The sequence below is a fragment of the Carcharodon carcharias genome, chromosome 15, assembly GCF_017639515.1.
Source record: "Carcharodon carcharias isolate sCarCar2 chromosome 15, sCarCar2.pri, whole genome shotgun sequence".
Lineage (NCBI taxonomy): Eukaryota > Metazoa > Chordata > Chondrichthyes > Lamniformes > Lamnidae > Carcharodon > Carcharodon carcharias.
Genome location: NC_054481.1, coordinates 31,028,742 through 31,044,189, shown reverse-complemented (window position 1 = coordinate 31,044,189; position 15,448 = coordinate 31,028,742). Strand labels below are relative to the sequence as shown.

The window sequence follows — 15,448 nt, the reverse complement described above, 5'->3', positions numbered from 1 at the left end:
AAAAGCAAATGACTTTTTATGACATCAATTAAGTGCATAATGTTTCTCAGATTCTCCATACAATTTTTTTTCTCCTGCTTCATTTTTAATTGCTTTTCATCTTGCAGTTCCCAATAGTATTTATTTCAGGCAAATTTTTTAAAAAAGGCTCTTCAGCTAGAGAGTAATTGTGGACCCTGGTTCAGAAGATTTGCTAACATTTGTGAAATTGCTAAATGTGCCACATGTGGTTCACTGGTATATATGTATGTCAAATCAGCTATTTCACAAGTCACTGGGTATTCTGTGTACTTTTTTTTTAAAAAGAATACTTATGTAGAAAATGTGCCACTGCAGTGGGTGGTGCCCAATTACTTGCCATTTCCCTTTCCTCCATCAAATGCATGGGTATTGGCTGATTTCTATCTCTCAATAGAGTGGAAAAATAATAACCAAAAATTCTGTAATCCTTTTTCTTGAGAAGCTGCAATATTTGAGCTGTCACCTTGTAGCAAATTACATGTTCTTTTTAAGGAGTGGCCTAGTTACCGTTGTTGGTTATCTTGTGCCTAAGCTGGTTGTCTGAATCCTAGTGGTAAGGGAGGGCCATCTGGAGTGTAAATTAATGGAATAGAAGCTCAAAATCTGATTTGTGTATGTCATACTTAAAGCCAAATATCAATCACTAACTCACTTCTGACCCCAAAGCCTGTCTGCCATCTTCAAGACACAAGTTAGGAGTATGATGGAATACTGTCTGTTTGCCTGGATGAGTGCAGCTCTGTCAAACTTCAAGAAGCTTGACACCATCCAGGACAAAGTTGGGTGTTTGACTGACACCCCACCCACCCCCTTAAGTGGAGTTGATATAGAAGATCAGCCATGATTGTATTGAATGGTGAGCAGGCTTGAGGGACCATATGACCTACTTTCCCTATTTCTTATGTTCTTAAACATTCACTCCCTCTGCCACCAGCACAAACTGGCAGCAATGTTTACCATCTACAGGTTCACTGCAGCAACTAGTCAAGGCTCCTTCGGCGCCTCCCAAACTCTCGATCTTTATCACCTACAAGGACAGCAGTCGCATGGGAACACCACCACCTACAAATCACACACCATCATGACTTGGATATACATCACCATTCCTTTACTATCACTGGGTCAAAATTCTGGAACTCCCTCCCTAACACTGGGTGTACCTACACTACATGGGCGATTCAAGATGACAGCTAAATACCACTTTTGCAAGGGCAGTTAGGGATTGGGTACAGATTCTGACCTTGCCAGTGACTCCCAGATCCCATGAAAGATTTAAAATAAAAAATTAGATACTTTTTAGAGTGATGCAATTTAGTGTGGAACAGACAGCACTTGCTCATTTGAAGTAATTGAGTTTTATTTAGATGTTTAGATTGAATGAATGCTTTCTTTAGAAGGATTTGAAATTAAATAACATAAGACCCTTAGCAAATTAATTTGAAGGTCTGATAAAATGAGGTGCATTCTTAATGTACTAGTGCAAGTGCCATTTCTTTTTCTCTAATAATCGTGGGCACGTTTTTTTTTCAGTTTCTGTTTCTGATGAAGGCCGTGCTGAAGTGAATGGACTGAAGGCCTCCCACTTCTTCAATCTGGCTGAAAGTCTGAATGTTGATGCTAACCCCTTTATTTGGCTGTTCATTAGACCACCCTGGTCTCTGACTGGGAGTTGCTGTAAGGCAGTTGTCTATAATAGTTTAAAAAGTGAATGCCAGTTACAGTCTGTAAGTATGTTTATATTTTTAGTATCTTGGTCAATTTTATCTGAGAACATTTTTTAGATTGCTTTATATATGGTATTCTGATTCATGGGATTTGTATTGGTAAATGTTGTACTTGCTGTTCATTTTGTTTTCTTCTGGAAATCTCCATTTGATAACCAAGTCAAATTGTTTTGTAGTTTTTAAATATCCAAATGGGTTATACTCTATCCACCTTTATGGTCTTCCATTATTTCTGTGCTTTTGTATTATTTATTTCTGTCATGAGAATAAAATGGGTATGGTAACCTAGTGATCATGGCATTTGGTCAGTGATTTCAAATCCTACATGGTCTGCATGTGTGATTCCAATCCCACACTGATTACTTTTGATTTGCTGTGGACAAGTAAGAATGGATATGAATTGATTGTCTCATCAATGCACCTTTTCCCAAGAACACAACATTGATGTTTATTTGGCATGTTTCATTTTTCCAAAGATGTCAGAAGTGCTTCATAGCCAATTATTTTTTAAATTGTAAGATTTTAAATGGCATACAGGAGTGGATGAACTTTGGGTATGTAGCTATAAATATCTTTGCACTTGACCTGCAAAAGCAGATTTGATAGGTTGAATACCCCCTGGGGAAAAATTTTAAGTGCAGGTGCGAGCAGGCATGCCTCCGATCGGCGTACCCCAATCGGAGGCATGCAGCCATTTTACGTAGGTGAGCCAATTAAGACCCGTCCAGTGTGACATCCGCCAGGAAGCACGAAAGAGCGCACTGATCTCCCTGAGGCTAAGTGCTGCCTCAGGGAGATTGGCTCCAAATTTAAAAATGTTAGAGACAAAAACAAAATTTCTCTGACATGTCCCCTCATGTGATACTGTCACATGAGTTAGGACGTGTCCATTACTTTTAGCGAAACCTTTATTAAGTATTTAAAAACCCTCATGAAACCTCATCCTGCCTGTGGATGAGGTTTCATGCTTTTTCTTAACCCTGCCAGGGCTCTTGGCCTGCCCACCAATCTTAAGGTTGTACGGGCAGGCCCATTAACTATGTTAAGTATTTTTTAAATGGCTTCAATAGGCTGTTGACAGGTTGGCAGGTGCACAGCTGATTCTGCTGCGCCCCTGCTGACCTGAAAATGGAAATGACGCGGGGTGATGTCAGGAGTTCGCCTGACATCATCCCAAGTCATTTTATATGTTGGCGAGTGGGTCCTGCCCCCCTGCTTGCCGACCGGAAGATCCAGCCTCTTGTCTTGGTTAGAATAATCTTGCTGCTATTCATAAAATATTGAGCCTGTGCATTGAATTATTTGTAACAAAACTGGGTATGTTTTTTCCAACTCAACTTGTGTTTTTCATTTTCTAGGCTAAGAAGTCTTCATTAACCTACTGTTTGGCCAAAGTTCTCAGCCTCTTTGAGGTTTGTATTGTGGTAAATAAATGTGCAATCACACTTAATCCCACTTCCAGCTATGAACTCTCTCAGATCTTTGCATTTCTCCAATTCTGCCCTGTGCACATCCCCAGTTTTCTTTGCTCCACTTTTGGCAGCTGTGCCTTCAACTGCTTAGACTTAAAGCTCTGGAATTCACTCCCTAAGCCCCTCTGCCTCTCCTTTTTAAGACTTTCTTTAAAACCTATCACCTATGACCAAGCTTTTGACCACTTGTCCTGATGCCTCTTTATATGGCTTGATGTAATTTTTTATAATCACTGTTTTACTACATAACTGAGTTATATAGCACACCCAAAATTTGAACTATTATTTAACTGAGTTTTCACTTAAATTTAGGATGAAGAGAAACAGAAACAGGCTGTAGCAATGTTTGAAGAATCTTCCCGTCATGGATGCTTATCAAGCTCTTACCACTTGTGGGAGGCAAACCACAAAGAAGCAGTAAGTTTAGATTTGCTGTTGGAGACTTCTGAAACATTCTTTGCTATTCCAACATTCGGCATATGCTGTGGATTTGACTGAAAATTCTGAAATGATTTATTTTTTAAAAACCCAGCCTTTCAAGAAGTAATTTGCTTCGGCTCAACTGATATGCTTTGTTCGAGGCCTCCATTAAGATTTTTGAGCTAGAAAGATTGATTGTGCTAGTTACTATCCATCTAGTTAATAGCATGTTAATTCAATTAATATACAAAGGTGAAGGGCATTGTTTAAGTACTTGGAGCACATATAAATAGGGGACAGCTCCTCATTAGTATAGTGGTTAGTACCCCCAGCTGTCACGCATGAGATCACTGTTCAATTCCCGACAGGGAGAAGACGTTGGCTGAATGATTACCCACAAAAGAGCAGATGCACTTTTTTCATAGTCTGCTGCGGGGCCTGGCCAAGATGGCCATTAACAGGTCCAGGCAACGGGCAGTTGAGAGGGTCTTTCAGCTCGACTGTTTGCCCCTCTTCAGTGGCTACATTTGTGCCTGGGTGTTCCTGGAGAGGGAGCACATAGTGTCCACTGGTACATTTTTGAAGCCTTCTGTGACCAATGGGCATTGTGGGGGCTGGAGTGCATCATCAGGTCCCAAAGCAACATTTTAATTTTTTTGGGGGGGGTGCTCCTGGGATCTCCCAACTCATTTCCCCTGCTATTGTCACCTCTACCTTACAAGTGACTGGAGTGGTTCTACCACTTGAAGCATTGTAGTTTGGTGGCAACCCTGTTGGCTTTGAATAAGCAGGTTTCTGAGTACCTCCAAATGAGTTTATTTATTCAATATTTTACGGCAGTTAAGAAATCCTAGAATTATGGTCCCAATTTAGACCTTATACTTTGGCATAATCAGTCAAATGTTTTGTAGATTTGTGCAATTGCATATTGACTTTCTGGTTAGTCCAAAATTGTGGCTCCGTTATATTCAGTGAAGCTGCCATAGGATGTGTGGGATGGCTCCCAATCATTGATGCAGCCAGAATTACTTCTGGGTAAGAAGTTTTAAACAGCAATCCGTGAAACCAAGAGTACTGTATAATTAATCATGGATTAGACATAACTTTCAATGTGTTGAATGAATTCACATATTCCATAAGTTTAGAAAGTACTTATTGTTTTAGTCAGTAGTTTGAAGGGTTAAGTGGGACATATGGAAGTATGTAAACCTTAATGACAAGGAAAGGCTGATGGGATTAAGGGATTGAAGTTAAGCATTTTGATTTTCTCTTTTTAAGCTCTGTACCCTGGATCAGGTCCTTCAAATCTTTTGTAAATGTACATAAGATTAATTTGTGAAGTGCATTTTGAGTCCGCTTCCTTATGCTAGCCTGAAATGTTTAATGTTGTTAATTTTCATGACTTTTTTTGTTAGGCGGCTGATCCTGGCAGGTATCTTCAGAGCCTTCGGAAACTCAGGGATTGTGCAACTAAAGGATGCTGGGAAGCACAGGTATGTGCAACAGGTGTAATAATTTGATTTCCTTTAGCTTACCAGAGCTTCCAATAGAGAAGTTAAATTTTGGATTGTCCTTTTGGCTTTTGAAGCTCACGGCAATATCTATCAATGTAGGAAGTATTGTTTTAGTTGGGGAGTTACTGTTTAGGGCTCGTGACCTATGCCAAATATGGCATCCTGTTGCCTGATTAAATTCCATTCAGTTATGTAAGATGAGCAGGGTTGGAAATAAAAAAAAAACTAAAATATCTGTGTGCTGGTTTTATACTTAAATCTTCACTGGTGATGGGTACCTTTTTTTTCTTTTGACAGTCTCTTCAGTGATATCAGTCAAATAGGTTTGGAAACCTTTGGTATTCTATATGGTGTGGGAGAACTTTTCAGGGTCTACTACGGCTGGATGGCAGGAGTGTAATGTGGCCTGAAATTCAAAACTTGTAGCTGACTTGAGTTCCCCTTTCACAGTGAGAGCCTGTTCAGTTAGCAAGATAGGCAATGCTGGAAAACATCAAACACTTGGTGTGATTCTGGGAATGTCCATTCTAAGTGAGAATCCTGGCTAGCAAGTTCTCCTCAAAAGATACCGTTGCCTCTGCCATCTGTGATTTCCAGCAATGTCACAAACTGTACCTTGGGTGGATCTCTGACAGTGGTTTCAGTGAATGGTATGGAATTTAGGGGTGTGGGTGGAAACAGAGGTGGCATTGTCCCATTCATTTCATAGCAGTTGAGTAGGTAACCTCAGGACAGTATGAGAATTAAGGTGCTGAATGCACTAAACAGGAAAATGTACAAACTGTTCTTGTTTAAAGACTCTGCCAAAATCTAAGACTTGTACAAAAACAAAAAATGCTGGAAAAACTCAGCAGGTCTGACAGCATCTGTGGAGAGAAAGACAAAGTTAACGTTTCAAGTCCATATGACTCTCAGCATAGGTCTTCACCAGAGTTGAGTGAAGCAGCAATCATGACTGCCTTTAAAAATGGGTGATATAGATGGTTGTTAGTGAGGGATGTTGGGAACAGTAGAACATGGAATAGACTACTCCTCTTGTGGAGGGTAAATTCCAAAACAGTGGTTGGGCCAAGTGGCTTTTTTCTGTCTTAAATCCTCTAACATCCGATGCAGATTGGCCTGTCTCTGACTTTGTGTTCTAGTAGCTGTGCTTAACAAAACTAAAGGGTGCACCTTTTGCTTGCAATAATTTTGAAGCTATGCTCAAATATGTATTTGATCAAAAAATTGTTATTTCAGGTAACATTAGCGAAAGCCTGCGGAAATGCCAATCTGTTGGGCATGAAGTCTATAGCTTCGAAAGAGTTTGTGGCCCAAATTTTTCAGTCTTCCCATCCTTCTTACAAACAGAAAATGTTCCAAGTGCAAAAGGGCATGAATGACACAATGAGGTAAATGTACAAATATTTTCATCTATTAAAATTTGTTGATGGGAATTGTGCACAGAATCAAGCCTGAAATCTGATCTGAATAGTTTGGTACTTGACCCCCATCTAAATGATTGAATCAGTTCTGAGCACTGCTTCTCAGGAAGCATATACTGGCCTTTGAGGGAGGGGTTGCAGGACAAAATGGTGCCAGGGCTGAAAAGGTTAAATTGAAGACAGGTTGCATTAACTTAATTTGTGTTCCCTTGTTTGGAAGATTGAAACCTGATCTAGAATATGCAATACAGGAGCAGGCCATTCAGCCCAACCAGCCTATGGAGACATTTATGCTGCATTCAGACCAAAGAATAAGAAGCACTCATGAATTTGCACGTCCTCTAATTGAGGTGTTGAATGATAAATAGATTTAATAGAGCAGACGCAGAGTAGCTATTTCCTCTGTTGTGGAATCCAGAACAAGGAGGCACAATCTTGAAATTAGGCCATTCTGGAGTACAATCAGGAATCATTCTTTCACCAAAATGGTAATGAGAATCTGGAACATACTTCCCCAGTAGGTTATGGATGCTGAGTTAATTTAAGACCGAGGTGATCAGATATTGTTTTTAGGTAAGGATATCCAGTGATATGGATCAACATTGGATAAATGAAGTTGGAATAGACCAGTTATGATTTGAGGATATTATATATTTAATTTTGTTCTTTCTTGCCTTATCTTGTATTTATTGATACACCTTTAATGCAACTTGAAGTCCAGCCCTGTTACTGGCTGTTGCATTGGATTCATAACCACCAGATGAGAAGAATGAAGTCATGAAATAACTAATTACTAACTCCAAATTTTTTCTGGAAGGAAAAGGCTTTCTTTAAACTATGACTAATTTATATGCATCAAGTTTGTGATGAACTTAAAGCAAGCTGACCAATTTAAATTTTTAGGGACTTTTGTGCCTTTGCAGCTCAGCCAGCTGATATGTAATAGAGGTGGTTGCAATGGATTGGAGGTTGAGGGTGGTCTCGTGCTCAATTAGCAATTACTGACCAATAGCCCTATCTATAGATCTACCATGATAATTTTGCCATTTTGTGATTTAATGGAAGCTTGTAGAACCAAATGATTTTTAAAGCTCTACTGAAATGGCTGTGGTGTAACTAAACTCTCCACCTCTGCAGATACATTCTAATTGATTGGTTAGTGGAGGTGACCAGCATGAAGGATTTTTCCAGCTTGTGCTTACATGTCACAGTGGCAAATGTGGATCGGTACCTGATGCTGCGCTCTGTACCCAGAGGCCGACTCCAGCTATTAGGGATAGCTTGTATGGTTATTTGTACACGGTAAGGTGAAACAGCATAAGCTGAATAGGACTTGTGTTATTTCTAAAACAAGTGCATTTTGGGCTATTTGGTTCTAAGGCTTTACAGATTTTTCATTTTGATACACTCCTCCATAGGTTTATTAGTAAAGAAATCCTGACAATTCGTGAAGCTGTCTGGCTTACAGACAATACGTACAAATATGAGGATCTAGTGCGAATGATGGGAGAGATCATTTCTGCACTTCGAGGAAAAATTAAAGTAAGTGATTACAAGGGGCTTGTAGATCTGAACACGGTGACATTTTCTTACAATGGAAAAATACAATATATTTAACAAAACAAACTTGGGCATTGCAATTTCTTAAACTGAATAATTTTCACTAAATGGTACAAATTTTCCAAGTCCACACTAGGTATTCTTGTATTTGATCCCACAGGGCATTTCCATAAGACCTAGTCTCCCCTGCTAACTAGAGCACATCTTTACTACCCAATAAGTAAATGATATTAGGAAGGGACAATGTGACACAGCTGGTGATGGACACACACTTTGCAATTGTTTTCTTAGAAACAAACTTTTTAATTAAGTAGTTAATACACTGGGTAGTGTTGTGGCAAGACCAGAATCACCAGGGAAAGTTGCCCACTCTGATATTAAGCTGCTTTCTTCCAGATTCCACCAAACTTTTATTTTTGAGATTGGCAATAAATTCCTGCATTCTTAGTTGGTAAGGAGGTGTTGATCTGCCTTGACCATCATGGTAATGGTGCTCTCACAAGTGTGCTAGAGAACCGCAGGATGTTAATTCAGCTGATGAAGGAACGCTAAGTTATATCCAAGTCAGGATATTGGCTGTGCTGAGCAAGTCTGGCAGTATTTCTAGAGAGAGAAAGGTTAATATTTCAGGTCTATAACCTTTCGCAAGAACATTTCTAGCGTTTTTAGTTTTAGTTCAGATTTCAAATATCTGCAGTATTTTGGCTTTGCATCAGGATGTTGTGTGATTTGTAGGCAATTGTGTTCCACAATGTGCTGTACAGTTGTGGATATTTTTCAAGTTTTATGGTGGTTGAGATGGGGAGGGTGGTTAAACTCATTGTACAGTCAAGGGGACATGGGATGGGAGTTTCTGTTTGCAATTCTGTTCTTTTGACAGTTATGTCATAAGATAACAAGCAGGTGCCAGGAATGGTTCCTTTAAAAAGGGAGTAGCCAAGGATTTGGTCTCCTGTGCTTCCCTATGTCTCATTCATAGAACATTGCATTTTTGACTGTTGGTTTATGGAGACTGGAGATAACATGCTATTTTCTCTGCTTGACTTATATTCTAGTGTGTGCAAAAATGTTAATTTGTATTAAAATGCAGTGCATAGTTCATGTTGATTCTTTTTTGCAGATATCTACCATTCTGGATTATGCAGAAGTACTATTAGCAATTTCTCCACTGGAAAGATGCACCATGCATCTCTTTAACTATATCTGTGAACTTTCACTACTGTATACAGACATCTCTGTTTATTCGCCTGCTATGACAGCTGCAGCTGCCTTACTATTAGCACGAGTACTTCACAAACAAGGTTTGTATACTAGCACGTAGATGATAATGTACTGTGCAGTGTCTAGTTTCCTACTGTCTATCTGAGCCAAGCATGTTATAGTGCTGAAATAGCAAATATGGCACATTTCTGTGCAGCAGTTTAAAATGAGCCTCTTTTGGTCTGTGCTTATAAATGTTAATATGCAGAAGTGTATTTATGATTCCTACTTTTTTGTATAATCAGTCTATTATGAATTAAATTCACTCAAAACAGCAGTGTCCCATGCCTGCGATTTAAAATTTTAGTCACAGGATGCATGGTCTACATATTTATTTCAAATAGGAACTTGATGTATGCCGGTGAAATGCAACACATAGATGTGGCAGGTGTTTTGAACTCTCAGGTGGATAATTGACAGTGGGGTGCAAGGCTAGCTGAGAGGACAGTGCAGTAATTGCACCTGGAGGTGAAAAAAGGCATGGGTGAAGGTCCTATGCTGTGGATAGGCAGAGCTAGATGACACAAAACTGGAAGTGTGTGGCCCTTGCTGCGCTGGGATACAGATGTGTTGAGAATTGGTCCCGGACCACTGAAATGGTTTAGAGGAGAAAGGAGACAGCAAGGAAAGTTGGAAGTGGTGTACCCCAGGGTTTAGTGCTGCATCCACTTGTTCTAATGTGTAGCTGATGTACACTTGGGAATCGGGATCACTGTCTTTCACTTGCTTGAAAGTGGGAGTGAGGGTAGATTATAGTACTAAAAAGGCCAATTGTATTTTGGGCTTTAGAAATAGAGGCATAAGAACGCATGAGCAAAGAGGTAACAAATTGTATACAATAGGTAGGTCAGAATGCTATGCCCCTTTTAGGGAGTCATTATAAAAGCCATAGAATGCACTGAATTGATTGACTTTGCTTATGCTATTGAACCATATTTGAAGAGGGAATTTAAGTAGTAGAATTATTTTCACTTGGCAGAGAAAGCAAGAGATTTAAAAGTTAAAATTCTGAAGCCTTAATAGAGTGAATCAAGAAAAACTATTTCCTGAGGTTAGTTATTGACCATGGTCATGAATTTAAAATGGTCAGCAAGATTGAATGGAGGATTTTGCAGTAAGGTCCATGATGTAGACTAATTTGAGTATGAAATATCTTGCCAATCAAAATAGGGTCATTTACAGCATAGAGGAGGTCATTTTTTCCCATTGAGCCTGCACTGACTCTGTAGAGCAATTCAATCAATCCCATTCCTCCACTCTATCCTCAAGGTTCTGCAAGTTTATTTCCTTCAAGTGCTCAGTCAATTTCTTTTGACATTGACTGTCTCTGATTCCACCAGCCTTGTGGGCAGTTTTTCAGGTCATTACCACTGGCTGTGTTTTTACAAAAAAAAATTTCCCTCTTGCCCCCTGCAATTCTTGCTCAAAATCTTGTGCTATCAGCTAATGGGAACAGTTTTTCCTTGTCTGACTTTTCCAAACCTGTCAATTCTGTACACATCTCTCCCCAATCTCCTCTGCTGTAAGGAGAACAACTGCAGCCTCTCCAACCTAACCTTTTATAGCTAAAGTACCTCACCCTGGAACCATTCTGATGGATCTGCTCTGCACCATCACAAGGACCGTCACATCCTTTATAAAGTGTGTTGAGAACTGGACACAATGCTCTAGCTCTGGCTTAACCAGAGCTTTATAAAGGTTCGGCATAACATCCCTGCTTTTGTACTCGATACCTCTAAGATCCCATGTACTTTGCTAACTACTTTCAATAGTCCAGCCACCTTCAAAGATCTATGCACGTGCACCCCCAAGTTCCCCTGTCCCTGAATGCTGTATGGAGCTGTGCCTCTTCATATTCCTTTTGCCAAAGTGCATCACCTCATGCTTCTCTGTATTAAATTCTGTCCATTCTGCTACCCTGTGCCTATTGCAGTTGATTTATTTCATCCTTACTGTTTACCACCCCTCCAGATTTTGTATCATCAGCACATTTTGAAATTTTACTCTATAAATGATGTGAATATTAGAATACATAGATCACAAAAGCAGTGGTCCTATCACTGACCCTTGGGGAACACAACTGTCTACCATTCTTCTGTCTGACAAACAAGCATTTACCACAATTATTTTATTTTCTGTCCTTGGCCAATTTTTTTTATCCACCTCATACTGACCTTCCTACTCTATGCCACAATTTTGTTAATTAGCCTTTTTTGGTGGTATTTTGTCAAATGCTTTCTCGAAATCCAATGCATTCCTTTCATCAACTTTCTGTTACTTCATCAAAAAATTCTAGTGCTTGGATAATTCAATATCTGTCTTTTACAAATCCATGCTGGCTCTCCTTAGTTAACACAAATCTCCCCCAAATGCATGTTAATTTTTTTTCCCTTTTGATTATTGTTTCTGAAACCTTACCCACCATTCTTGTTAAACTGACTGACCTGTGTAACTAGGATGCCTTTACAACCTTTCTTGACCAGATATCACATTTGCCACTCTCCAATCCTCTGGCATCTTTCCTGTAACTAGGGAAGATTATGGCAAGCCCTTCCACTACCTCAAACACCACTTCCTTTAGCAATCTGCAATGCATATCATTCAGACCAGGTGACTTATGCACTCTAAAGCGTAGCCAGCCTTTCCAGTATCTACAGCCTTTCAGTTTTCACACCATCCATTACCTGTACCATCACCAGTGCAATTGATGAGAGCTGACAGAATATCAACAATTCTAGCCTTGCCCAAAACCTCCAGGCATTTATTGCCCTCATTGTCCCTAATAGGATCCACTACACCTCTTTCTACCTGCTTACTATTTACATGCTTGTGGAAGATTCTTGGGTTCCCTTTTATATTGCCTGCCATTCTGTTCTCATCATCTTCCACAAATCTTATTTTCCCCTGCATTTCCCCTGTCAACCTATTGTATTTGACCTAGTTTTCACTTAAAATTCTCCAGGCATGTATCATATACCCTCTTTTTGTTTAATCGTGTTCTCTATCTTCCTTGTCATCCAAGGAGCCCTGGCTTTGGTTGCCCTGGCTTTGGTTGCCCTAACTTTTGGCCTTGTTAGATTGTACCTAGTTTGTACTTGAGCTTTCTCCTCCTCAAAGATCACCAATTGTTCTATCCATTGGGTGAAAGCATTTCAGCTTCTAAAGGAAATGGATAAATATTTGAAGCAAAGGCAGGTAGTACAGGGCATTGGAATTTGTTGTAGATTGTTCAAGCAAAGACTTCAGCCAAATGGCAGCTGCCATGCCAGCTGCTTGTATTATGAACCCCTTGGTTTAACACAGTCCAGCCCTGCAAAATAGGCTTAGATTTTGGCTAGTTAATTTTAGTTTTGCTTCAGGTCAAAGTGAACAAATATTAATGAGCAAATTCTGGGCCATTTTTAGGGCAATGGTGCAGAAAACCACGTTTGGCAATGCTGACATGTACTAACATCAAGTAGTTTCTACAGGAAAAAAACTGTCCAAGTTAAGTTCAGTGCTTGCTGTGCAGGACGGTATAATTTGAAGAATGAAGACTCTACGAGCAGTCTTAGTCCATGTTTATGTATCTTTTCTAATGTCCAAAAAATGCAGGGTGTGCATAGTACTTATACAGGGTCGGGCGCTAATATGGTCTATCTTGCCAATGTCCAGTTGATTAAAAGCATGAACTGTATTGTTCCACAACAACTCTAATTGAAAGTGCAGAACCTGCTGTTTCTGTAATTCAGATTTGAAAGCTGTTTTTCCCTCTTTTCTAGTCCTCCCATGGTCAAGTCAGCTAACAGAGTCTACTGGTTTTACATTAGAAAATCTAATTCCATGTGTAGTAGATCTACATAAAAAATGGTGAGAGCTACCAAATAATATACTGCTAATTGTCTGTGTAGCTTATATAGGATGTAAATGTGTATATAGTGGTGTGGAGTTTCCCAAATGTGAGCATATAAATTCTCAATTCTCTTTGCTTTTCAATGTTAATTACAATATTATGCTTTTATGCCAGCCTTATGCTGAACAATCTTTCTGCATAATTTGGTTTCGCTGTGTGGGGAGGGCACAAGAATTAGGAGATAGATGTTAGTACAGAATCAATGAAATCTTAAATCAGTGTTGCTGGAAAAAAGAGACATATTGTCAAAGCCTTTCGTCTTGCAAATTGCAAGAGTACCAATGTCATGGGGAAGCAACAACTTTATACTGTATGAGAAGAGAGAGCTGATTGGTTGAGAAGCAGACTCTGGTAGAATGCACCAGTTAATGGTGGCTGACAGTTAATTGTCAAGCATTGTTTGAAATTTTAAACAAGGCAGCTTGACTGTGGTCAAGGCATTGCCCTGAAGAATGAACCAGCGAATGGCTTTCACTTACTTTGTTCATTCCTTGGGGCAAAGCCTTGACCAGAGTCAAGCTGCCTGCTTTAAATTTCAAACAATGCTTGGCAGTTAACAGTCAGTCACCGTTAACTGGTGCCATTCCCCATGGCAATGCCTCTACCAGTCAGAACCCACTTGCCAACCATAGTGTAAAGTTGTTGCTTCCCTGACACTGGTATTCTTGCAATTGTCTTGATGAGTGCAAGATGAAAAGCTTTGACAAAATGTCTTTGTTCAGCAATACTCAAGTTCTGTACCACCAAATCAGTGTTAATTTTGTCTCATTAATATTCAGGGACTCTTTGTGCTGCATTGCTTTTTATTGTAATATTTAATCTAACTGAATCTAAAGGCAAACTTTAATGTTCCTGTACAGTATACATCTGCATGTTACATGCATTTAAGAAACTGTACATAGCAATTGGAAAGAGGTTTATTGCTAATCTTTGTTTTAGTTCACAAGTTCTCATTCCTGCTTTCCCATGGCTATTGGGTACATGTAAAATCAATCCTTTAACTTATACGAAAATCTTCCAGAAATTAACTTCTAAATTTCTTCGGCATATAGTGGCATACGATCATCTTTGTGTTCTGTTAAGTTCACTCATTTTCTTTTAATTATCTGTTAAGGGGTTAGTACTGTGTTGGATAACAAACTCTTACATTTTGATTTATTCTAAAACTGTTTCTACTAGCTTTCATAATGAAGCACCCAGGGATTACAGGCACGTGTCTCTTACTGCTGTAAAGCAACGATTTGAGGATGAACGTTATCAGCAAATTAGCAAGGAAAAGGTGCGTTGTCCTTGATGCAAGACTGCCTTGATGTCTTAACATTCCTGTAATGTGATGCATTGATAGCCATGGAATTGTTACTTAGCTATAAATCAGGCAAGCAATTAGTACTTTCATTTCGGATTGCCAGTAAAAAGAATGATGCACAAGTTTAGATGCCAAATTACATCTTAAAAATAGACCAAGACCTTTCATTTATTTTCCGGTTAATTTGTAGCTTCTTGCCTTCTGTGCTGCTTTGAATGCAGTCATTCTGACATTTTGAATCAAGTCATGGCTTTTGATTTAAAAGCTGACATTATGTATGTGATGGGGAAGAGGTTAAGATTAGGGTTGTTGGGCACTGGTTTCTTAATCTCTTTCTAGCATTTATAGATGTATTAAAGAAAGAAGTAATTTAGGTGATTTGCTTAAAGGCTTAGGAAAATGTAAAATGGACACTTGCCTACATAAATATTAGCTTATTCTATCCTTTTCTACTGTCTTTAAAATGAAGTTAATTTATTTAACTTTTGGAGCAGTTAATTGCCACCATACCATACAGCATAATCTCCAACCTCAGTATGTGGGACATTATTCATACTGAGATTGAGGTAACCTTTGTATAATATCTTTTTAATGTAGTGTTGTCATTTGAGGAGGAAATGGGAGAATAAAGAGACTTTAAAATGGTGGAAAAGAGCTTGAGGGGAATTCATAAGAAGATAAGGATAGCAAAGCCTTCAATCGTAAGATTGAACAGTTTTAAGCCAGGCTGACACCTGTGTTCATTGCTAAAGGGAGTACTATATCATCAAAGGCATTGTCCAAAGGCTGAGATATTAAATAAATACCCTGTCTGTCTGTTCCAGTGGTGTAAGTGGATGTTAAAGATCCCATTTG

General features: G+C 39.2%; 1 protein-coding gene across 2 annotated transcripts in view; it reads left to right on the top strand.

Moving 5' to 3' along the window:
* ccnf (cyclin F) overlaps window positions 1–15,448 on the top strand; it is a 41,026-nt gene that overhangs the window by 4,521 nt on the left and 21,057 nt on the right. For both annotated transcript variants that reach the window (XM_041206224.1, XM_041206225.1), the window contains exons 5-14: window positions 1,552–1,745; window positions 3,104–3,157; window positions 3,530–3,634; window positions 5,053–5,130; window positions 6,391–6,542; window positions 7,713–7,877; window positions 7,994–8,117; window positions 9,256–9,436; window positions 13,157–13,244; window positions 14,467–14,566. In XM_041206224.1, the coding sequence (XP_041062158.1) occupies window positions 1,552–1,745; window positions 3,104–3,157; window positions 3,530–3,634; window positions 5,053–5,130; window positions 6,391–6,542; window positions 7,713–7,877; window positions 7,994–8,117; window positions 9,256–9,436; window positions 13,157–13,244; window positions 14,467–14,566 (1,241 nt within the window). The remainder of the gene's footprint in view (window positions 1–1,551; window positions 1,746–3,103; window positions 3,158–3,529; window positions 3,635–5,052; window positions 5,131–6,390; window positions 6,543–7,712; window positions 7,878–7,993; window positions 8,118–9,255; window positions 9,437–13,156; window positions 13,245–14,466; window positions 14,567–15,448) is intronic.